The sequence below is a fragment of the Gopherus evgoodei genome, chromosome 3 (assembly GCF_007399415.2).
Source record: "Gopherus evgoodei ecotype Sinaloan lineage chromosome 3, rGopEvg1_v1.p, whole genome shotgun sequence".
In the NCBI taxonomy this organism is placed as follows: Eukaryota; Metazoa; Chordata; order Testudines; family Testudinidae; genus Gopherus; species Gopherus evgoodei.
Genome location: NC_044324.1, coordinates 120,361,963 through 120,388,233, shown reverse-complemented (window position 1 = coordinate 120,388,233; position 26,271 = coordinate 120,361,963). Strand labels below are relative to the sequence as shown.

Below are 26,271 nucleotides of genomic sequence, written 5' to 3'. Positions count from 1 at the left end.
GAAGTGCATGCGTGAGTGTGCGTGTGTAAGAACATACTTTGCAAAGACTCTGGGCTCCCTGCTAAAACTGGCATACATCCCTGGAGGATTAAATGTGTACTCACGAGGGTGGAGCTCTGGGAAAAGGTGTGCTTAACCTACTGGGGAGACTTGGGGTTAAGCACTGGTCTTGGGGCCTAGGGCAGCTAAATCATGGGGCTCCACTTCTGAGAAGGGGTACTAGGACAGGGAGTCTGCACCCTGGGAGTGAGCCGAAGAAGCTAGAGCCAGAGACGTGGCCTGGATGCTGCTCAGACTCAGTGCGCTGAATGAGAAACACATGGGATCAGTGCTGGATCCAAACAGGTAAATGTCCAGCAGGGAGAACTCAACCAAGTCTGTGACAGAAATATAAGCTTGGAAGAATTTGATTTAAGGGAGAGTAAACATTTCACTGTATAAACACAAATCACAGAAAAATATTTACATTGATAAGAAGTAAAATTTACAGATAGACAAAGTGAGAAACTGCTGCTTAAGAACTTAAGAGTCTCACCTTAATGTGTATATAATGTGTTGTAATGAAGGCTGCATAAAGCACGTATTTACAACTCTGTTAAAAAGAATTATGGTCTGACCCCTCTCCCCTGAATTTTCTGCAACTGTGAACATTAAAAATGATGATAATTGAAAAAGTGGTTAAAAATAATCAATAATCAATATACATTAAAATTATAAAAAAATGAGACATATTCTGACAAGCCTACAGATACATAACTCATTATACAATAAATACATAACAGATGTTCTCTGTTGTAGTCCTAGAATTATGGAGTTATTTAGATACAGTAAATGATTAAAAAAATTCTGAGACACAAAGTGAGTGAGGTAATATCTTTTATCAGACCAACTTCTATTGGTGGATACAAGCTTTCGAGCTACCCAGAATTCTTCTTCAGGTTGGGGAAGGAAGAAGAGTGTCTGAACTAAACACAAGTTGAGATAAGATTGTTAAGAAGAAGGGGTAACATATGGTAGGCAGTCACTTGAAATGAAGTTGGCAATAGTGGTTTAGATTGCTATGCATAATGGGGTTGAAGTGGGCAATTAAGGATAGAAGGCAATGTGGCATGTTACAAATTGTTGTAATGAGCCATAAAACCCCGGTGAAGGCCATACTTTTGATGTCTAGCAGAGTTATGCATTTAAGTTCCTAGGCTTGCCTTTTGAAGGTGTTTTGCATGTTTCCCTTGAGGACAAGTATTGAACAGAGTGATCACTTTGTGAAAAGTGTTCTCCCATGGTTGATATGGTGTTTTTGTCTTTTATCATTTTCCTGTGAGAGTTCATTCAAGAACATAGTGATTGTCTTGTTTCACCCACTTAGTTGCTATTGGGGCATTTGATGCACTGAATGAAGTACACCACGTGTAGGATAAGCATGTGTAAGACGCATGTATCTTGAAAGGTGTGTTGCAGAGTATACTGATCATTGTAGCAGTGGAGAGATACCTACAGGTTTTCCATCTGTTGTTCTGGCAGGATCTGGTGCACTCTGAATTGGTGTGTCCTGGTTTATGGGGAGTTTGCTTCTGATAATGAGCTTGGTAAGGTTTGGGGGATGGGGAGATTTGGCTTGTCTAAAGACCAGAAGAGGGGCTTCCTGAACGATTTCTTTTGGGATATTGTCCCCATGAAATGTGTGTTGTAACTGATTGATGATACTTGTATGGGTTCCAGTATGGAGTGGGAGGTGACAATTATAGAGAGTGCGGTCGGTGGGTTTCTTTTTCCTACAATGAAATGAGTTCTCCAGGGGTATTTGGGTGGCCCTTTCCATGATGTAATCTACTCTTCTGGGGCAGCATCCTTGTTTGGTGAAGGAGGTTTGAAGTGTGTTAGTTATGAATCTTGGAGCAAATTCTGTGGTATCTGAGTGTCTGGCTGTAGAAGACAGATTTCTTGGTGCGTCCGGGATGGTTTGCAGCATTTTTAAGCTGATCATGGTGTCTAGTTGATGCTGGTGTGGGAGTGGTTTAAAGAGATTTCGATGGATGGGTGGTGGTTGTTGAAGTTGTGGTGCAAGTCCCTGAGGGAGTTTAGTTCATGTGTCTAGAGGATGAAAATATCATCATCTATGTATCACTGGTTTTGTGGTACATTTTTCTAGAGATTCCTCCTCAAGGTGGCCCATGATGAGGTTGACAAATTGGGGAGCCATCCTAGTACATGTGGCTGCAAAATGTTTGTTATTAAATGTGAAGTGGTTGCGGATAATGACGAAATGGATGAGTTTGGTGATGTGTTTTGGGTGGATTTCTGAGCATTGTGCATTATCTTGTGTGTGTTTGAGGCAGGCAATGATGCAGTCATAGTGAGGGATATTGGTGTATAGGGAAGTGATTGTCATGGCAACGATGGTGTTCTGAGGGCAGGGGGACAGCTCTATGGGAGCCCTGCTGGCAGTGATACCAAGGCAACCGTACCAAGCACCGCCACAGGTGGAGGAACCCTAGCTGGGATGAGTGCAGCCCTTGGGCAGCTCTGAGGCTCTCAAGAGTGGGGCTGTAGAAGACCATGAGGAGATCAGGCATGCTGCCGCGTAGGGGTGGGATTCCAGTCCTGGAAACCATGTGGTAAGGTCACGTCTGAGCAGTGTGGCTCTGCGTGCCGGAAGATGGTGCTCATTAAGGGAATTATGAGTGAGGGCTGGGGAGTGCCGGATGGGCAGAGTGGGGAGAGCCCCTGACCCCACTCCCTGGCAGGAGCACCAGGTGGGCAGAGTGGAGCAAGCCTCTGACCCCGCTCTCTGGTGGGAGCTTGAGGGCAGGTGAAAATGTCTGATAGGCAGGAAGTGGCCCATGGGCTGTAGTTTGCCCACTCGTGGTTAGGGGTAGTCTTGATAGGTTGATATTGTTAGGGTGTTGTTCAGTGTCCAATATCTTGGTTTCTGCAGTAGGCAGTATTCAGTTGGTTGTGGAGTTGTAGTTGGTTTCCTTTTTGTTTGGTGTTGGATGGTTGTAATCAAGGTTTTCTGACAGTTGCTTTGTTATTCTGGCCATTTGTTACCTTTAACTTTGGAATGGATACTATGCAGGTTGCCATGTTTTCAGTGCTTCTCTGGTTCTGCAACCAGCACAGTAACACCAATTGCCAAATGAAGGACATACCTCCTTCAACTTTTCTATGCTTCTAGGGTAGCATATGTAGCTATATTACACACACACACACGCACGCACACGCTTGTATTCCAGGGCTTTTGAGTAGGTGGGATAAGAAACAGGCCATTTTAAGTACTTACAGTATCACCGGTGAATCAAACAAACTCAGTGTCACCAGTGACTCAGACGGAAGCTTTATCAAAAAGAACAAATGCATGTTTTTCACTGGAGTATTAAAGTTTTGCTATCACAGCTTCTCTCTCACCACACCACCCTTCCCAAAAAGAAAAATCACAAAAAAAAAAGACAGACAAATCTAATCTAGAGTGCTATGCTCTAGTATTTTCTTTTTACACACATCATACCAAATACAACCCCGCTGAACTCACTGTTCACATGGTATACATTTTGTGTACAGCACATTGAAACAACGAGCTACATGCTGTAAATAAGAACACATTACTTACGTGTCATACACGTTGAGCAGCCAGTTGAGAGACATATCTACACAGAGGGGAACATTCACCAGGTCCTTGTGCTTCTCTTCAAGTCCAGTGTAAATAGTAGTGAGACAACTGATCACATCCTGGACACAGAGGAGCTGGTCGTTTTGGCTCAACTTGTGCTCTTTGAAAACTTCATTTGTTCTGGTCAAATCCAATAGGTCCACTAACAACATAATAAAAAACAAAACAAATAATGATGCCTCATCACTAGATTCAGTGTTTGCCTCCTGAATCCTCATGTCATTTTAGTATTAATTACAGGCAGGTTAGCTGAAGCAGTGGCTTAGCTGTACTAACACTGATGAAGCACTCCTATTAAGCAGGTAGCTAGAGCTTTGGCTGTTTTTGTTTCTTGTTTGTTTTCTGGGTTAATTTGGGTTTTTTAATCTTACAAGCAAACAAAGACACTACGCTACTCAGCATACTGTTTAAAAACAGTTTACGAGAATTGTATGATCAGAGAATTCCGCCCTCAGCTGCAGAATTCAGATGGGATTCCACTCACTTTACTGAGAGTCTTCTGCATAGCTCAGAAGGCAGAATTTGGCCTTGACTGCTAAGGTATCAAACTAGCATTGAAAGGCTCTAATAGTGTAAAGCTGTGCAAATTCTTTGACAGTAATATTTGACAGTAATGTGCACTAGGGATACAATGAGGACTGATTAACTGAATAGTAGGTGCAGAATTATGAAGATTTAAAAGAAACTAAGGGGTAGCAGCTTGATGTAATTTTCCAGAAAAATATGTAATTTTCATCTTCTATTTTTAACCGATTAGTCAAGGTGATAACATGCAGAGTCATGCAAAATCTTCAGACTCCCCTCATAAAAGAACACATTTCTGCTATGAATTTCTGATAGATAATAAGGAGTGCTGATACCAAAAAGCACACTCAAATGTAATACACCTCTACCCCGATATAATGCTGCCCTTGGGAGCCAAAAAATCTTACTGCATTATAGGTGAAACCGCGTTATATCGAACTTGCTTTGATCCTCCAGAGTGCGTAGCTCCCCCCCACCCCCCGCCCGGGGCACTGCTTTACTGCATTAAATTCGAATTTGTGTTATATCGGGTCGGGTTACATCAGGGTAGAGACGTAGTGATCATGAAAACCTAATTATCAGCTGGATGATGAGAAGGAAAAGAAGGCTTTTACTGAATTCTTCCAAGTCACTTTATGTAATGAAAAGAGGCATATCTTTGTCTAAAAGGAAGGAAGGACAGTAAAAGCCAAATGGTGGCATAATTCTCAGTGACATCTTTAACTACACAAGTTAGAATTTTAGCAAGAAGTAGTGGCAGTTTCCTGGCATCTTTTCCCATAGTAACTACAGTATCTATAGCATGAATTTGAAAGTCCATCATTCAAAATTGTTTCTTTGTGGGCAGAGTTAGTAGTGCATTAACAGGATAGATGTCATTTCTCAATGGAAATAAGTCTTGACAGTTTTAGGATGAGTTATAAATTGCTGTATATCAGTATAAAATAAGGACCCCAGAAGGTGTAAGTCTTTATGTAGCATGGGATGTAGCATCAGATTGGTTCAACATGGCCTGTAAAATGAGATACACAGAAAACAGACACCATAATGGCAAAAACTAGAATGTTACTGGATGGCTAGCTATCTTTCTTCTGCCTATGAGTAATTCAGTTGAACCTCAATGTTTTCTTCTACTACATTGTTTAAAGAAGCCTACATTCCCTATCCCCGTTTTGTCCAATCCATTTTCCTACACATCTTTATAAAAATGAGACTAAGGCAATAAAGATTTCCTGTACCTTCCTTGCTTTTCCCTTTCTGAACACATGCATATTGTACTCTGACGTTACAGCCCTCATCCATATAGAAGTTAGATTCTTGTAGATTGTTTCTGAAGGAGAAGTTATTGTCAGATCTTTCAGGCTTGGAAAAAAACACTACACATGCACAAGCTGGATAAGGGAAGACTAACTATAGCAAACCATTTGTTCGCATGGAAGCTGCTATCCCTTGCAGTATCAGGGTAACATTATACAGTAGTTGGAATGAGTGAAATACACTCAAAATGGCACACAAGAAAATTAGAATTCAATGACTGAAACATACACAGTACAATAAATCTTTTATTTCATATTCTGGGGAGTCAGAAGCGAGACTATAAAGTACTATCAATCTTCAAACGTATCAAGTCCAAGCGGGTTGAAGACTATGTTATTTTCTTCACACGCAGTGTGTGTGTGAAATACAGGAGAGAACTTACAATTGTAAGATTGTCATAACTGGTGTCATCATAAATTGTTTTATTATTCTTTCTGTGTTGATAACTGCAGCTTCCCCAGTATTAAAATAGAATGTCTTCATCCTTGTTAGTTTATTTCATTAAGGCAATGGGAACTTCCCACCCCTTTTCAATTCTAAAAAGGAAATAACGTTGTCTGGAACTGGATGTTCCTACCACAGTGGCCTTTGCAATGAAAACCTCTGTGCAAACAGATAATGGAGCTACTCTGTTGACTGTAGGACTTGACGTGTTATGCTTATGAAGATCTTCTACTAACAGCAGCGCTTAAGATCCTGGAGGAATTCAGCTTTTAGCTTTATATCTCACAATCCATGAACACACTTTAAGAGTAGTATATTTAGAGCACTTAAAGGAAATATTTTATAGTTACGTAAATTAAACTAATAAATCAATGCAAGTGTAATAATGTCTTGGGTAAGACTAATTGCTTGTGGAGGAAAGACAGAATTTACCCTAGTCCAATGTACAACACTGCTCATCTGGCTAATTGAATATAGACATAGGAGGTAATCATACAAAGCATTCGGTACTGTCCTCTGTTAGAGACAGTATACTGAATTCTATAGACTGGTGGACCAGGTCGCAACACCACACACCCACGTGAGTGAAGTTCTTTCAGTTCACGTGCAAATCTACACTAGAGGATGAGTGGACAAAGATCATCTTTCCCCATGGCTGGATTTGCCTTGCCATTCCCAACAGAGCCAAGGAGAGAGGACAACACGGGGAAGGAAGCAGTTTCCTTACCCAAACAGGCTGGGATGGGAATTTACTGCAATGGCACATTGAAGGAACATCACTGAAGTGTATTTTTCCCCCTTCTTTCAACTTATGGGCTGTTTGTTTTGATTCATTAAAAAGGTAGAGTCCCAGTATGTTTGTCTAAGGCCTAGTGATGGGTTAATCCAGCCCTGGCATCCACCCCACATAACATATGAGAGAGAAAGGCCATGTCCTCATGTAACCTTTTGCAGATGAACTTTATTTACTGTTTACTGTTCTTTATTTACTACAAAAATCAATCTATGGCAGAATCTACCTTCCAAAGAGTAGACTAGAATGAAAAAATAATTATTATTCTGCCTGCTTACTGTTAAAAGAACGCAGCAAAGAGTCCTGTGGCATCATCTAGACCAACAGACGTATTGGAGCATGAGCTTTCGTGGGTGAATACCTACTTCATTGTCATATGCATACGATGAAGCGGATATTCACCCACGAAAGCTCATGCTCCAATACATCTGTTAGTCTAGAAGGTGCCACAGGACTCTCTGCTGCTTTTACAGATCCAGACTAACATGGCTACCCCTCTGGTATTAAAAGAAAAAAATTCTCTCGTCTCAAAAGGTCAACTTTTTAAACACCACAAGAGCAAGTAAGTTAGGGGGACAATTTTGTGACATACTCCATCAGATTCACATAACTTAACTAGGTCTGTCTCTGGCTGCTGTACATGGCTACTGATAAATTATATCTTGCACTGAAATAGCACCTTACATGCAAAGATCTGAAAACACTTTACTAGTATATTATACTAGTTTCAGAGACGGATGAATAACACAGAGAAGTTAAATTTCTTGCTCAAAGTTGAATAGTGAGTCAGCGGCAGAATAGGAGAATAGAACCCAGGAAGCCCTATCTCCACTAACCTGCTCTTAACATTAAAACTCTATCCTTCTGTTGAGTGGACACAGACTGTAAACGACAGCCCAAAACCTGGATTCCAGCAGCGTCCTGAAATTATGAATTAATTAATTGGGTTATGCAGCTCTACTACTGCATTACCAGTTTACACTGCAAAGTCAAAGTCTATCAAGTGTCAGTAGGATTAACACTCCTGCTTCAGCTTTGCCCTTGCATTCTTCTCAAAAAGGCCTTTTCAGTAATATACTCTGCAGCTGTGACAGCAAATTGGCACATTTTACAATCTATGATGACCCTATATGTAGTGATTCAATTTGACACTTTCTTTGCCCTAGTGCATAAGCCAGACATAAGCCTTTCTGAAGTGTTCTACATTCAGACACCTTTAGAGACATTCCACATTTAAATTATGAGAAATGATTTTCTTTTTTCAATGGAAGGCAAATGATAACTTGGTCCAAAGGATGAATGAGAAAGAGGCACAGCAGACATGTCCACTCTTCCTTAAAAAAAACCCCAAATCAAAAGCAGAATTATAGATTTCTCATTTTGACTCTCTTTTATGTATAGGCTACCCTGAAGTATATGCTAATGGAGTGCTCTGAATATCTTAGTAGTATTCCTAAGAACAGAAATGTTCTAATTACTGTGGTCACAAGGAATCAAACCGCAGCCTGTACCTTTGGCTGGATGTTAAGTATTCATTTGTAGGCAAACAGTGACAGAAAGAATAGCATAGATTTTTGAAAGCGTTTATAAAATCAGGCTAGCAAATATAGAGTTTGAGTAAAGGAGGCAAGAAAGTGTGTTTGGATGCTGAAAATTTCTCAAAGTCATTTGCTGTCACGGGCAAACAGCAATGTGTTTCTCAGAGATCCGCACGCCTCCTGAGCCCTCCTCCTGTATAAATAAATCCATATTCCAAAACACGTGTACAATTAAGTTAGCAGATTTCTTTGGCTGTCTCTCCTTTCTTCAACTTGATAGCTACCTTCTCACACAAGAGACTCAGGAGATAAGAGTTCTATTCATGGCTCTGTTGCTGGTCAGCTTGGTGATCGAGGGAAAATAACTTCCTCTCTCATTGCCTCAGTTTCCCCATTTGTAAAATGGTAATAATACTTACATCTCCTCTGGAAAGCGCTTTGAGGTCTATATAAGTGCTAAGCAGGGCTTTGGAACTGTGTTCTGGCTCCGCTCCAACTCCAGGCAAAAACCTGCCGCTCCCCTGCTCCAGAGCTGCTCCGCACTCCAGCTCCGGGCTATGCTCCAAAGACCTGGAGCTAAGTACTGTTATTACTGCATCTTCCCATTTTGAAATAGCGGAGGAGGGAAAGGGAAGGCAGTTCTTCCCCAAAACAAGCACCATGAATTAAGATGGATGGTTAGTATCTCAACTTCAATTTTGCAGAGGTCAGGCTGAAAGTCAGCACTGCGTTTGGATTTTGAGACACAAACTCTCTAAAGTGACATTTTTCAGCTGAGTCATTTGTAGTTATTTTGCACTTCATTAGGTCTGCGGAGACTTGTATTAACTAGTCAGCTGGATTCTGGGCAAGCAGCTAAGGTTAGAGAGCTGGAACAAAAATAAAAGTGCTACCACCAACCCACTGAGCAGAGTCTGAATATTCTTTTTGCACCTATCACATTTTAATTTCTCCTTCTGACAACTGCCTTTCAAATGGCTGCTGTAACCCCTCTTTCCAAAAGCTCCAGAAATGAAGTCTTTGTGGTATGAGACACACTCCAAGACTTGCAGTCCTGTTGTCAGAGGTGGGAGACCAGCCCGGTCCACAAGCAGTGAATCTGCAAGCAGGAGTTCTAACTAATCATTTGCTCCATTTGTACATCAGCCTTGCTTAGCTTTTCTCTCACTTCTTCCCACATACTCTACAGCAGTGGTTCCCAAACTTTAACCTTCTCCTAAAAATGAATATTTCCAGAGATTTTCTCCTTTACCTGAATATAAATGATAAAAGCAGTGATCTTGGAAATACAAAATTTGTTTTGGTAACATGCTTATTACACACTATTATTATTATTAATCATTACAGTATTTTTATTACATTATAAAAATGGCAACACTCTTCCAAGATCTCACTTTCATAGCTTGAATCACTTTGAATAAGCCTGTTATAAGACAAGGCTGCTATGTTTCATCAAGGAGTATCAGATGCGAAACCAGCATGAAGGTATTTAAAAAATCAACTTAAAGAGTTTCTCCTACACAAGCATTCAGGTCTCAAGCAATCCAGGCAAACAATGCACATTACAACAAAGCTTAAACTTGTTCTTCATAATTTTAAAAACTATACTGGCTCATAGACTCATAGACTCTAGGACTGGAAGGGACCTCGAGAGGTCATCGAGTCCAGTCCCCTGCCCTCATGGCAGGACCAAATACTGTCTAGACCATCCCCGATAGACATTTATCTAACCTACTCTTAAATATCTCCAGCGATGGAGATTCCACAACTTCCCTAGGCAATCTATTCCAGTGTTTGACTACCCTGACAGTTAGGAACTTTTTCCTAATGTCCAGCCTAAATCTCCCTTGCTGCAGTTTAAGCCCATTGCTTCTTGTTCTATCATTGGAGGCTAAGGTGAACAAGTTTTCTCCCTCCTCCTGATGACACCCTTTTAGATACCTGAAAACTGCTATCATGTTCCCTCTCAGTCTTCTCTTTTCCAAACTAAACAAACCCAATTCCTTCAGCCTTCCTTCATAGGTCATGTTCTCAAGACCTTTAATCATTCTTGTTGCTCTTCTCTGGACCCTCTCCAATTTCTCCACATCTTTCTTGAAATGCGGTGCCCAGAACTGGACACAATACTCCAGTTGAGGCCTAACCAGCGCAGAGTAAAGCGGAAGAATGACTTCTCGTGTCTTGTTTACAACACACCTGTTAATGCATCCCAGAATCATGTTTGCTTTTTTTGCAACAGTATCACACTGTTCACTCATATTAAGCTTGTGGTCCACTATGACCCCTAGATCTCTTTCTGCCATACTCCTTCCTAGACAGTCTCTTCCCATTCTGTATGTGTGAAACTGATTGTTCCTTCCTAAGTGGAGCACTTTGCATTTATCTTTATTGAACTTCATCCTGTTTACCTCAGACCATTTCTCCAATTTGTCCAGATCGTTTTGAATTTTGACCCTGTCCTCCAGAGCAGTTGCAATCCCTCCCAGTTTGGTATCGTCCGCAAACTTAATAAGCGTACTTTCTATGCCAACATCTAAATCGTTGATGAAGATATTGAACAGAACCGGTCCCAAAACAGACCCCTGCGGAACCCCACTTGTTATACCTTTCCAGCAGGATTGGGAGCCATTAACAACTACTCTCTGAGTACGGTTATCCAGCCAGTTATGCACCCACCTTATAGTAGCCCCATCTAAATTGTACTTTCCTAGCTTATCTATAAGAATATCATGCGAAACTTTATCAAATGCCTTACTAAAGTCTAGGTATATCACATCCACCGCTTCTCCCTTATCCACAAGGCTCGTTATCCTATCAAAGAACGCTATCAGATTAGTTTGACATGATTTGTTCTTTACAAATCCATGCTGGCTATTCCCTATCACCTTACCACCTTCCAAGTGTTTGCAGATGATTTCTTTGATTACCTGCTCCATTATCTTCCCTGGCACAGAAGTTAAACTAACTGGTCTGTAGTTTCCCGGGTTGTTTTTATTTCCCTTTTTATAGATGGGCACTATATTTGCCCCCTTCCAGTCTTCTGGAATCTCCCCCATCTCCCATGATTTCTCAAAGATAATAGCTAGAGGCTCAGATACCTCTTCCATTAACTCCTTGAGTATTCTAGGATGCATTCCATCAGGCCCTGGTGACTTGCAGGCATCTAACTTTTCTAAGTGATTTTTTACTTGCTCTTTCCTTATTTTCTCTTCTAAACCTACCCTCTTCCTGTAAGAATTCACTATACTAGACATTCTTTCAGACTTCTCAGTGAAGACCGAAACAAAGAAGTCATTAAGCATCTCTGCCATTTCCAAGTCTCCCGTTACTGTTACCCCCTCCTCATTGAGCAGTGGGCCTACCCTGTCCTTAGTCTTCCTCTTGCTTCTAATGTATTGATAAAAAGTCTTCTTGTTTCCCTTTATTCCCATAGCTAGTTTGAGTTCATTTTGTGCCTTTGCTTTTCTAATCTTGCCTCTGCATTTCTGTGTTATTTGCCTATATTCATCCTTCGTGATCTGACCTAGTTTCCATTTTTTATATGACGCCTTTTTATTTTGTAGGTCACGCAAGATCTCAAGGGTAAGCCAAGGTGGTCTTTTGCCACATTTTCTATCTTTCCTAACCATCGGAATAACTTGCTTTTGGGCCCTTAATAGCGCCCCTTTGAAAATCTGCCAACTTTCCTCAGTTGTTTTTTCCCTCAGTCTTAATTCCCATGAATTAGCTGCCTATTTAATTTTAAAAACAGCAAAAAATATCCACCTCCCTCTCCATTTCTTATAAGGGGTCTTGAAGGTTAAATTGTCTCACTGTGATAGATACATTTGCTTTGATCTGCTCAGCACTCGGAAGTCCATGGGTTCCGGGCTGCTGGCCCCGTGGTGACCAGCGTCCGGGTCCCTAGGGACAGATCTGTCTGCCATTAGGGACTTTTTCCCCCAAGAACCCCCTTTAACTTTTCACGAATCCCAGTTTGTGAACCACTGCTCTAAGGCTACTGTACTGTAGAAACATGACAGTTGTTTATTCCATTTATAATACAAGAGTCTGATTCCAAAGTTCAAATCAGAGGATCTACAAAATTCACACAGTATTTTAAGCCAGTTGTTGCCAAGCTTATGACAGATCCAAGTGTTGGCCCCCTCATCAATACCACACACTGGCATGGTTCCCATACCACGCCTGGTTTTATCCACTCTCTCTCCCTTACTGCTGTTCTCTCTTAACTCCTATCTTTCTTCCTTTTCTATGTATTTAGTGGCTTTTCCTTTCCATTTTATTCTTTATTTTACTTTTAGCTGCGTCTCCCTCAGGCTCCTCCTCATTTCCTCATCCACCTTTTTCCTAGTTTCCTCTTCCTTCCCTCATCCACTTCCCTCCCTGTTTCTTCCCCATCTGCATTTCCCCTTCCCTTCAGCCTTCTCTTTCATAAATTAAAAAAACAACAACATCAAAGCACTACTCATCAATTTCCACTGAAACCTACCTCCCTAAGAGTAACAGACACCAGTCCGAGGCCAAGTTAACTGCCAACACAGGATTTTTCTGTTTTTCCTTACCCTGACTATTCGTAAGAATTCAGAGGAAATGCTGAGTGAAAGGATAAATCTCAAAGAAAGCTAAGGCCCTGAGCAGAAGACAATTTGGGATCTCTTGTTTTGAGGATGAGGAAGCAATTGACAGTTTTAAATCAGAAGGATAGTTCTAAAAATCAACCAAACAAAATCCCCAGATATGCTACTTCTAAGGCTACCAAAACTGTACAAGTCAACCTTAAAAATAAGCCTTTAAACAACACTATAATAATGAAATAACACAAAAGGACTTCTCAAAATACTGGGCAATACGGAGCTTTCTGGATACCTCAGAGAAAAATTATATAAAGTGAAAACTATTGCCTTTAGTAGTATATTTGTTTTCCACAACTTTCCTTTATTTGTAAGGAAAGTTTACAGCAAACCCATCTAATAAAGTTAGAAAACAGACTAAAGTAAACCCCAACTCCGAGCAGTTTACATCCATCTCTATTTGAAGTTCACACAATAAGAGAGTCATTTTCTATAAGGGCAAATATTTTTGTGTCATACTAACAGTTATAAAAGATGATAAAATATCCAGTATTGGACTTGATGATCAGAGCTCAGCTTCTTAACAAGAATCATTTCCTACTGTATAGTATCACTTCACACTATGGATTGTGTATATATATGACGCACATTTACAATTTTTTTCCCCATTTGCTTTTCAAAAAATAACCAGGGGAGAAAACATGTTAGCATAGCTCATTCCACTGATGTGCCTGCCTTTGTATTTATTAACTTTATTGATTCATAACAGTGACATGGACCACAGGCAATTAATGTCATTTTGTGGTGTAAATAACAAACTATCAAGGAGACATCCGACCCCCCCATCTTTTTCCTCTCTTTTTATTGCTGTAGTGTCTTTAGGATCAGGCCCACCCTCCTTCCCCCCAAGCACTCTACAGAGTGATTAATTCATTTTGAAAAATAAACTTACAGCATAATGCTTTTTGCAATCTTCGGATTTTGATGGCTGTACGGTATGCAGAGAAACGTACGTTGTTCAAGTCAGCTGAAATATTACAGAGCAGAAATATTAGTTGTTTCTAAATAAGCATCAAAACCAAGAAATGCACAAGTCTTTCTTGACAAACAATTTCCTAAATAATCATATATCAGTAAAGTCTGAGGTTCATTTCATTTTAAAAAGCTGGAGAGGAGGAGGGAATATAATATTTCAAATCAAAATACAAAGACTACCATGGAGTTAGGACCCTCTAAAACCCCTTAAAGTCAACGGAAAGACTCCTGGACATCAGTGGGTCAGGCCCTTAGACATTATTACACTGACAACCGTGTGCTAAATATTTTCCAGAAATAAAAGGAAAAGGTCCATCTCCCAAAGAGCTCACAATCTAAAAACAGACAATATACAGATGAAGGATAGGAGATATGATGCAACAAATGTCATAGTGATTGAGTGGTGAAGTTTAGCAAGAGTCTTACTAACTATGATTTCCATAATGTCATGATTTTGTTAACAACTCTGAGATGGGAACATGGGTGGATGGACAGGTAGATGGGCAGTCAGAAAGAGATGTATACTATATTTAACAGTTTGTAAAATTGATAGTCATATCTTTTCCTATTTAATAACATTTTATACTTGAATTTTTCAGACAGAGGGCATTTCAGAGTAAATGCAGATGTTTACATGGGCATGCTGCTGAACCAGCCCTACCCTAACATCATAAACTAGGCTTTATTGCGCTGAGTCATTGCAAACCATAGCATTCTACAGGTTATGCATCCTTGCTTAAATGCACAGGGAGTCTGAGTCCTATGATCATCTGAGGATAGTGATATAATTGCTATTTAAAATTAATGAATTAATTAATTAAAATACTACATAACAAGGTGAAGTCACAGAAAACATTCTTGAATTAAAGTTGTTTACTGAACAACAACACAGATTGTATGATTAAAATATCAAATTTCCTAGCTCCAAGTCTTCAGTCACATAGCAAGGTATGCTTAGTTAAATTCATGATACCTCAGTCATGGTCAGCAGACAATGAGAGCTTCAGTCAACCAGTTAGAAGTGGTCCCCAAACGTTTCTGGCTCACGCCCCCTTTAGTCCTGTCTGCACACTGCTCACCAACTGGGGCTGGGAGCGGGGCTGCGGCTCCAAGGGAAGAGAAGCGATGTGGACCGGGGTAAGGGGGCCAAGGTTGAGGCCAGGAGCAGAGCCCTGGCTGGGGGTTGAGGCCAGAAGCCGGGGCCCCAGGCCAGCAGCTGGGGCCAGTAGCTAAGAGCAGAGGAGGGCAGTGCTCCTCCCTGCCCCCCAGGGGGCTGGCTCAGGTCCCAGCCGCACCCTCGTGAACAGTCCTCAGTGCCCCCATAGGGGGGCATGCCCCACAACTTGGGGACCTCTGTGTTAGATGAATTTCATAAAATTGTTTATGTAAAGGAAGTGTACTCACCTAGGGACTGGAAGAGTTCAGACATTTTAGGATGATCCCAACAGGTTGTTTGTGTCTGGTGACTATAAGAGAATGAGAGAAGCAAAGTTTGAGGAAAAAAACATAGAAGAAAACACATTTTGTGGCACATACAGATTAAACTCTTTGGTTATAAGGAAAACAGAAACATTTCTCAGCTCTTATATCAAATTACAAGATTTGTATCATCCAGTTGCTTGATGCATTTGATCAAATAATAACTTGTAAGATAATCATCCCATATTTAGCATCCACAAGACTGATTTATTTCTGATCCTTTTTCAGTCCTACTTTTGTCTGTTCTCTCTCATTGTACCAGTTGGACTCTGCTTCTGAAACCAAGACGACAACTAATAAGATAAAGATACAAATTCCCTGCCTTCTCAGCATACCAAACTCATTCTTAATTTTCTGAAGTGTTTTTACAAAAAGGGAGGCTTTTATTTCATAGTCTTCATTATATATTTGCAATTAGTCAAGATCAGAATACAAACAGTGATCTTATGACTTATCCATAACACTTTTAATGAAGCACATACTACACTTTCCCACATGCATATCTGTAGCTACTTAATGTCACAGGATGACTTTCTGCATTTATGCTCTCAGAACATAAAAATACAATGAGCACCACTTTTTAACAGCACTGGTTAATCTATCAAGTATCATGTATCCAGCCTTCTGAATAAAATGCAGTTCATCTCATGCTCAATGAAATCTCAGTTTTTTAATCAGTGATGTTTTGGTTCTATTTCTGTATGTTAATTGTTGGAAAGGTTATACATTCAGACCACACACAGGCATTTAAATTTAAATCAGATTAATTAGACAATTAATATACTGGATGTTATACAAAAAAGACCACAACATTCCTGCTAAAAATTAACTAGTTAATATTGTAAAATGAAATGATCCCAAGTTAGCGAATTAAGCAATATTTAATGAGGCAGAAAAACCTACTGTCTTTAATCTTTGTTTTCATTTGAACTTGTCAGCAAGCAGACACAGAGATAAGCATAATCAAATGTTTTCATAAAATTACTTAATTTCTGAATGAATAAAAATGTTACCATGTGTGAGAAAATGTGCTAATTGTAGCTTTATTAAAAGAAGACAGTAATTTGAGGACTCTATATATTTGTCATACTCTTACAAAAAGGAGGTGCATTTATTTGAACTTGTCAGTAAGCAGACACACAGATAAGCATAAACACATGTACAGAATAAATATTAAGAATCGGCTACATTTTAACTCTTGACAGTTTTGATTTTTAAAAGGTTCTCTGCTTGTTGTACTTTTTTTGGTAGAAGTTATTTAGCATAGTATAACAACAAAACAAGGTCGGATGGGCCTGTGACCGGGATTTACCAAAAAAGTGAAGTGGGAAACAAGAAAGATGTCAAGGTTTGAGAAGAATCCAGGGATTCAAACATTTAAAAAAAATCAGGACTGAAAGTCTCATGAAAATAAACTTTCTTGGGACATTTCTGACATTCAGAAGAACTGGGTATCTTATAAAAGAGTATCCAAATATTTCAGAACTTTAAAGCAGAAAAAGTTTGTTTCAAATGTGGCTGTCAAAGCTTCCTGGGCAGAGGGAGGCACTTAATTTGCCCATGCATAGATGCTTTTGTTCTTAACTCAGTTACAAGATGGTATTTTGCCACTGAACTCAGTGGGCTATATCTTCAGCAGGTGTAAATGGATGTACCTCCTGATTGATAGCAACTGAGGATCTGGCCCAGTCACACCTTCAACCACTACTGTAGAGAGTGGAAGCATTTGTTCTTTTTTACTAAGTATTTCAGATAGACACTTGAAGGCAAAAAATAACAGCATACCCAAGTGACAGGACTCTACTCAACCTACGGATTAGTCTGTTGGACCTGAATTCAGGAACGAATTAAGCATCTGTTTAAACTTTATCCATCTCTATTCAGGAAAGCAATTAAACATGTTCTTAACTTTAAACAAATGCTTAAAGTTACTGATATGCTTAAATGTGAAATTTCCTGAACAAGGACAACTTCCCAAACTGCAACCTTAGAAAGGTTTTGGTTTCATAATAAAATTATGTGAATTGAACAAAAAAAAAGTCAAAGCCTTGATATCCTGGACTAGAAAATACTGCTAATGCCAAAAGAAACACATCCAATCATTAAAGTTTTACAACTTCTAAAAGGAAGCCTTAAAAATGCCACTAATGTATGTCCTTGTCTACAACAAAGTCACCTGAAAGAAAACAGTAACATTTCTAGACTTGACAGTTATTCCCTGTCAGACAAACTAATAAATCTGCAGTGAAACCAACTCAGAAAGAAAGAAAACCTGTGTTTCTTGGTCCACTGTTGGCACAGGACTATGGCGATTTACTGCGCTTCATTCTGAATGATTCTAGTGTAGCAATAAATTAAGATTCCTATGCCAGGGTAAGTGGCCTGTATAGCTTCAGTAAATGAGAATGGAAAACGTACTAAATGGGCTGATCAATGCAGACCAATGAAGTAATCTGAGAACTAGTGCCTCAGGTACTCTCACTGAGGATTAGGAGGCTGATATTGACCAGTGTCTCCAATACAGCGTTGAGTGAAATGCTGTCATTATCACCTCAACTGTTTATCGCTGGCCTACATTACTAGCATCAGTTGTAGCCATCAAACCATATGGTCACATCTAAAATAAGGGCCATTAGTAAAGCTCATTTAGGAACTCTCATTTGAAGCAGTAATGAGTTTCTCTCTCAAAAAAAAGTGGGTGGTGATTTACTTGTCAACATCATAAGGGAAAAGTATTATCTGGCACAGTCTGCATTAGGATCTGGATTTGATCTGACAGACCTGCAAATCTCTAAATTACAAGCATAAGTGAAACATGGCAGTTTGAGAAACACTTGAAAATACTGTTTATATCAGATTTTTTTTAAATTAACATTTCAAATCATTTAAAAGCTCAGATATCTTATAGTCCAATCCCCAGATGGCAGTGCATGTAATAGATCACTCTCTGGTTCCCAAACTCTGTTTATCTGACTGTCTTCAATGGAACTATTCACACACTTAAATTTAGGCATGTGCTTAAGTACTTTGCTGAATCAGGGCCTCCGTACCTCTGTCAACTCATCTGTCAAATAGGTACTATGGAACTTTACTACCATTTGTGAGGTGCTTTGAGAACCTCAGCTGAAAGGTGCTATAAAAGTGCAAAATTTTAGTATTAGCTCCTATTACCTAACAAAAATAATGATGAAATTATATTGCCAATGATGGCTCTAAATTTCTCCTCCCCAACACAAAATTGTTATATTCTACAAGGCCCAAAGTAGTGGCATTTTTCTCCTTGTTTAAGAACTACTGTATAGACTATTCAGTTCAGTATATTTATGACAAAGGTGGAAGGAACCTAAAACAACTTATACACAGAAAAAATAATCACTTCAGAACATCTTATTAACACTTACTGTGGAATGCCAGGACATCTTCGCTGGCATAATCACAGGCAATCTGGATTCCTGGTCCTGCAGGATTAACATCCCCCAAATTGGATAACTAAGTATTAAGAACAGTCTGAGATCCCTGGATAGTTTTTCTTTTAATGAATATTATATTATTATTATTATTAAAATTACATATATACTTTGCTGTGGCACTAAGTGAAAATCTCAAAGGGCTTCACAAGTGGTATTTTAGCCTTACTGTATGCCACATGAAGTGTTATTTTCCTATTTTATATATGATTGAAAAAAGAGAGAGAGAGGTTAAGTGAATCTGTCCATGTGACATAGCTCCAAGGTAGAGTAAGGTTTAGAATTGAGGAACACACTTTCCCAATGTTCTGTACTTTGCACTACCCCTCGCTACCTCCCTGTAATGTGATAACCACCTGGACAGCTGAATTTCCCCTTTGACATGAAAAGACAAAGAATATCAATATGAGATCTGTGCTATTTATGCAAATATCTTCCCAGAACACAGCCATTTTCAACAATTATCCCTATAATTCTACAAAGATCCCTTATTTTTCACCAGTTGGAGCAGTGCATTCTAAACATGCCTGTTCATAGACTAATGGATTTTTAAAGCTCTCTCTCACTCCTTTCATACTGGTATGCTTTCGGTCAAATGCAATTCCATCTGTTAGTAAACTGTATGAGAAAGGCGACTCGATGACCCATAGAATTGAAAATGGGATATGGAACTTTTTCCCTCTAGGTCACTGATTCAATATAGCCCTGTTTGCTAGTGACCAAAAAGTTATTACTATTGGATAGCTGGCAGGTGTTTACATGACATGAATTTGGATGTCTAAGTCTTATCCCCAGAGGACAAAGCTTTAAATCATAAAATCACCACTCACAGTTTCCACTCTTGTTGGCAGGTTTAGCAGAGAGGCTTGCTCCCAGCCACAATGTAGACATTCCCTGAACGACCCAAGCGTTGGAGGTGATCCATTCAGGTGAAAGCAGAAGTGCACTGTCACTGCTGCTGCTAGTGGTGTCACTATTCATGTTATATCTATTCTGTGGAATTACAGACTGCAGTTTCCAGGGCAGTAAAGCTGGCACCTTTCATACACATCATATCCAAACACAAAAAAGCTATACGAAAACTGCAAATGAAGGCATATTGGATAGCGCTGTAAAAACGCTACGATAGCTTCATATTAATAAGGAGTTAAAAAGGAACCAATCTCAACATTGCTATTTCTCACTACAAAATTGTGTTTGATGACAATTTCATAACACACAAGGACTTTTTATGTGCACACAAATCGAATTTCACAGGAAGAATGAATGCATGTACAGGTAACCTTAACATGCAACAAATGTCAGTTAAAGAATTATTTTAAGGGTTTCAAAATAGGAGGCAAACAAGATACATCAATTTGTGTGGATTTGGTTTATAAAGCAGCCCTCTGAAATGAGAGCCATCTTTCTGTGCTGTAGACACATTAGCTTTTGTGCTACTGATGCATGACTAATGCAAATAGACCAACCTATAAAAACTGTGCTTAGAAAGTAAAGAGGCTCATAATGCTGGATAGACTCCTGCACAGATGACGTGGACTTGCAGAGACTGGAGGCAGGACTCTTTTGCTGTGTCCTGACACCTTTTTTATGCATGCTCAAGCCATAGTGATCAATATTAGTTACGAATGCCCAGCAGGGATATCTTCCAGGCACAGTAAGGAGCCATTGGATGCAGAAAAGAAACTATTTTGATAACAAAGAAAACCAAGAAAAACTGTAGTAAAATTAAGACTATATTTTTCCTTTAAAAACATTAAAAACAAACAAACAAAAACCTTGTAAAGGGTGTTGTACTGACAGCCTCTGGGACCAAAAACAGCTACAGCAGGGTAATGACAGTGAAACCTTCTCACTATCCTGCCAATGGGCTTCCATCTTTTTCTGAAAGTTCTCCCTGATCAGAGAGGTCGTGACAATTGCAGGGGAGGGGAGAGGGAAGGAGAAGAGAGTTCAGTCTCCATTCCCATTTAGGCCCCAACCCCCACTGAGACCATGCAAGGATAACATTTAGGGCAAAGTGTCATGATGGTTTTTGCCACACAGCTACCACAGTCAATCCTTATGAAATTCAGTTACTAGCAAGGTGTGTGCTGTAAACATGGGGAAACTGAATTATGGTCTTCAAGCAATTCAAACTGGGCAATATTTAATTCTGTCTCAGTTATTTAAACTCTGATTATCTCTCAAATGGCAGAGCTAGAAACAGGAAATGTATATTATAGGAAAGGGGAGATTTCTAGTTTTCCATCTTAGGATGCACAGCACTTGATCTTGGCTCTAGAAATCCCAAGAAATCTCACTTCAAATTTGTGACATTTTCAGGCATAGAAAAGCTATTTTAGGTATTTTTAGAGGTGTTGGAGATTTATTCATTTTAAATTTTGCTCCCGTTTGAGCCCTGTACAATTGGACTTGTGGCAATTACAGTGCCTGAATTTGTAGAACTGTCTCAATACAAGTTTTTAAAACTCTGACACATTTCTAAAAGTGTGTCTTTAGTATTAACAGCATATGCTGAATACACGTATTAGCATGAGTGTTGTAATCGAGGCACGAGAGGTAGTTCTTCTGCTCTACCCCGTGCTGATTAGGTCTCAACTGGAGAATTGGGTCCACTTCTGGGCACTGCACTTCAAGAAAGATGTGGACAAATTGGAGAAAGTCCAGAGAAGAGCAATAAAAGGATTAAATGTCTAGAAAACATGACCTCTGAGGGAAGAATGAAAAAATTCGGTTACAAGGAGGAGGGAGAAAAGCTGTTCTCCTTAACCTCTGAGACTAGGACAAGAAGCAATGGGCTTAAATTGCAGCAAGGGCCCTTTAGCCTGGACATTAGGAAAAACTTCCTGTCAGGGTAGTTAATCACTGGAATAAATTGCCTAGGGAGATTGTGGACTCTCAATCGTTGGGGATTTTTCAGAGCAGGTTAGATAAACACCTCTAGATAATACTTAGTCCTGCCATGAGTGCAGATCCCTTCTAGTTCTACGATTCTATGATGGAGACATGGTGGAGGTAAGGTTTAATGGACACTGTTTGGGATAATTGTTAACTTTAAACTGTAAACAATCTGGAACAGGGTTTGTCTGTTTTTTCTGTTTTGTGTAACACCCAACACAATGGAGACCCAATCCCTTTTGAGTGCTAGCATAATATTTACTGCCATCTCTCTCAATAACTTAATTTGAAGCTTTGGCACTCATGAATAGCTCAGTCATCTCAAAGCCTGTATACCACACCACCTGTACTGTATTAATTAAAATATTGCATTACACACAAATCCTTGGGTGAAAAAATAAAAATGAGTAATTGGGGGTTTGACATACCGGATCCAACAACACCGTTACTATGCCAAAGTGATTTATAATGGCAGTATATGTAAGGAGAACCTACTCACATTTGGCAACTGGTAAGGAGGAAAACTATTTTTTCCCCACTGTTTTTCTTCTGATGTTACCACTAGCTGACTCATCAGACAGAGATACCAGTGTTAGGGGGAGGCAGGGGAAGAAAAAAATATTGTCTTCATTTTCAAAATATACTGGAAGACACTATAGTATGTATAATGTAAAGAATGAATCCTACTTGCTGCAACTAGATTATTGTACAAAAAACAACACAACAAAGCCACCTACTATACAATCTAGATGAGTTAAAAAGAGGTATGAAAATCAGATTTCTGTTTAGTCTGCAATTGGGCTTCAGATTCAACTCAGCTCAAATCTCAGCCAAAAAATCAATACAGTTCTTATAGTATGATGTGATATTTATTATGTAATTATAATTTTTTATATGTGGTTTGTTTTTCTTTTCTGCAATTATAAAAAAAAGACTGTCTTTTCACCTGCAGTGTTGTTGGGGCTGTGTTGATCCCAGAATGTTAGAGAGACAATGTGGGTGAGCTAATATCTTTTATTAGACCAACTTCTACTGGGGAAAGAGACAAGCTTTCAGGCTTACACAGAGGTGAAGAAGGGCTTGTCCCTTTCACTAACAAAAGTTGGTAAAATAAACGAAATTACCTCAGCCATCTTATCTTGTCATTGGTTCACAGAAACAGCTAAATACATTTAAGAGTTAGATCTTGATAGGCAGTCAGTAAAGACTCAAGTCAAATATCTCAATTAGCACCTGGAGATGAAAGACAACTGTTCTATAATGGATGTATTGTACTAAAAATGGCATAAACATGATGAGACTGTGATGTGGTGGAGTTTCACAAGAGCAGCTGGTCTACCAATTTGGACTGAAACCTCATAACAATCTTCCAGGAAATTTTAAGAAGCTTCCCAACCTGAACCAGAAAATAGGACCTGATTCAGAACTGAAGCCCAAGTAGTACATTTGGATCTAGACATTTGACTCTGAACTCTCCCACTTCAAAAAACTCACAGGTTCCACCAGCACCTATTTCCCCCCTCATTTACTCACACACATACACAGTTCAACAGTGCTATCAACTTCAACACACACCAATGAACTGAAAAGCTACTGCAACATACAATCCTAATATAATCTGTGTTTTATTTATTATGCAAACTATTAGACCCAGTTCTACTGCCTTACCCATGTTGAATAGCACCTTATTCCACAAGAAGATGGGTGATTTCAATGAGACCACTTGTGGAATAATACATTACTCAATTTGATTGAGAGGCGCAAATCAGGCCTATTATGAATATGCCTCTGAAACAGAACTGTTTGAGGGGCAGTGGGCAAGTAGGCTTTAGAAGGTCTGTAGGAGGGTCCAGAAAGATGTTCCCAACCTGCGGCCCATAAGAGGGGAAAAAAGAGGTGAGTTCTTCTCTTGTGGAACTTAGGAAGTCTGCAGGAGAGCAATTCCACTGCTACAGACATGCCAAGCTCCATGGGATCCCAGAGATAATCTGTGTGGGAGTGGGTCCTTTCTTTATGCTTAGCCAGAAAAACAGTGAATTGTTTCACTGACTGCCCCAAGACAGTATTTTTTATATTGAATTCTTTTTCTGTTGGTTTCACATGTGACTCATTCAGCAAAAGTATGCTGTACATCTCATTCTTTGACAAAAATTATTGACAATATAAAACCATAATCTACAATATTCCCAGTAAGATACATTTCATGAGAAATTTGATGCCTCCCCCAAAATAACATCACAGCATAAATGGATTTATGTATAAATAAAAATAAATAGAACTGGTTACAACTAATAGTGTTATAACTTAAAAATCTGAAAAAATAACCCATGCCTTCAATTTTAGAATAAACTGGAAGCAATATCGAAGTTTTTGTCCTCAACTCTTTTAGACACTAAAGTTTTAGATGCCAAATGTATTATCGTATAACCCATGTGTTATCAAATCCATTTGCTGATAAACTTTCTAATAAATTCCCTTTGTTAATTAATACATTTTTAAAATTTGCTGGACATATCTATTAAAATGATACGTAGTGAAATAGTTAACAGTGTTGCCACTTAAATTGTGATTAATAGGTATAAGTGTTGACCACTCAATTGAGTTGAATGGGACAGTTCACACATTTCAGAGCTTTTGTTTTAGGCTGCCTGCAGACTCAGGAAGACTACACCATCTAGTCACATTATCAAGGTTTTCTTCATAACAATTAAGGTTAGAGGTGGGAATTATTTTTGTAAAATTCCCTAGCATAGACAAGGCTAGAGTCAGTTCTAATACTGACTGGCTCACAAAAAATATACCCTGGCATGGTGGTAAGCAGCACTGTATTTCTGAAGATGAAGTCTTTTGGATAGGATGTAAAACTGAAGTTATGATCTCTAATAATCATTAACGATTCCATGGCACTTTACAAATTGGCATTGTTGTCCTGGCTAAATTGGAGGAATTACTTCCTGCCTAGTATCAGAGGGATAGCCGTGTTAGTCTGGATCTGTAAAAAGCAACAGAGTCCTATGGCACCTTACAGACTAACAGAAGTATTGGAGCATAAGCTTTCCTGGGTGAATACCCACTTCCTGCCTGTCTAAACTCCTACCTGTCTAAGCTCCTCATACAATTTCATCTGCATACAGCATATTAACTTCTTTTCTTAAACTATTGAAAAGTGTGCCATAAAATAGCTGGCATGCTGTTGTAAGGGGAGCTGCATTTCAGTAGTGGGTGGAGTAATTTCTGTACGTATACTTTGAACTCCCTCAGGACAAAAAGTACTACATGTAATTCTTAAGTAGAAAATTAAGGTTAGTGGTAACTAAGGAAATAATCTCAAAATTAAAACCTATATCACATTTGGAGGCAATTTAATTATTATTTTCCCTTTAGCTCATAGAGAAGATGGTATTATGAATGTGGCCAGGAGGAAGAAAAAGATTTACTTCCAGAGTCAGTGGATTTTTTTCTCTCCCCCAAACTAATGGTACAACTAAGGTCAGAAGAGAAAGAATTGCTGTTCTGAAGGAAGACTTGAAAAGTACAGCTGCAAGATTCCTTACCCTAGAGAGTTAAATGTGAAACAGAGGGGGATAAAGTAGCGTTTAAAATGTTTTTGATGATGCTAGGTCCTTTTCAAGAGCGTTCAGAAGTATGTGATTGTGGATCTTGAAATTGAGTAGCTTGATGATGACGACTGCTGAGACATCACTGTCTTTAAGTAAAATGCCTTCTACAATATTAAATTTGCTTTGATCTCTCTCATTTCCTTTTGAGTTCTTCTGGAGAGTACAAATACCTAATATATTATAAATGTAGAAAGACATAATTGTAATATGGTTAGTTATGGTTAACTGAATAACACTGAGAAATGCTAGGATAATTATTTCTTTCTTCCATTCCTTTCACCTGACGACATATTTGTCAAATTTATTTACAGACTGTGAATTTTAATGACCATATATTTCAATGTCATTTTTAAAAAAATGAGTGGATGTAAATTTCTGTGATTTTTTAAAATTTTTGTCTGAATATATATTTTCCCATGTTTTATTTGCCCTCCATAGAGATGATGCAAAAACATGCCTTGTTTGCATCAAATGGTTATAAATAAAAAGTTGTAGAGAATGTCCATTAAAGCCCACATATCTTTGCAGCACAGCCAATGAAAAATGCATTCAATTTAATGATTGCTCAAAGAAATCAATTTTTGCCTCTCATAACCATTTCTCCAAATTTATCACAAACAGTGGATTAGTAAATACTGAGAGACCTATGTTCTATCCTTCTCCATACGGCTCATTAGTCCCAGTCTCTTGGACACGTTTTTGTCAAAAAGTTCAAAAAGAATCAACTTTCCTCAAGAGCATTTAGATTCTACAGATCTAGAGCTCAGTCAGATCCTCAATTTCAAACACCGTCCACAGCAATAATTAACCCAAAATGACAGAACTATAGAACTATTTGGTAATATTTTGCATTAAGAAGAGATAAAATAGAAGTTAAATAGGACCAAGAGAAATCTCAAAAGCCACTTGGCAAC

General features: G+C 39.0%; 1 protein-coding gene across 11 annotated transcripts in view; it reads right to left on the bottom strand.

The window, feature by feature from the left end:
• UTRN (utrophin) overlaps positions 1-26,271 on the bottom strand; it is a 638,628-nt gene that overhangs the window by 102,805 nt on the left and 509,552 nt on the right. For all 11 annotated transcript variants that reach the window (XM_030556487.1, XM_030556489.1, XM_030556490.1 and 8 more), the window contains 3 exons: positions 15,295-15,356; positions 13,808-13,882; positions 3,608-3,809 (listed from right to left, as the gene is read on the bottom strand). In XM_030556487.1, the coding sequence (XP_030412347.1) occupies positions 3,608-3,809; positions 13,808-13,882; positions 15,295-15,356 (339 nt within the window). The remainder of the gene's footprint in view (positions 1-3,607; positions 3,810-13,807; positions 13,883-15,294; positions 15,357-26,271) is intronic.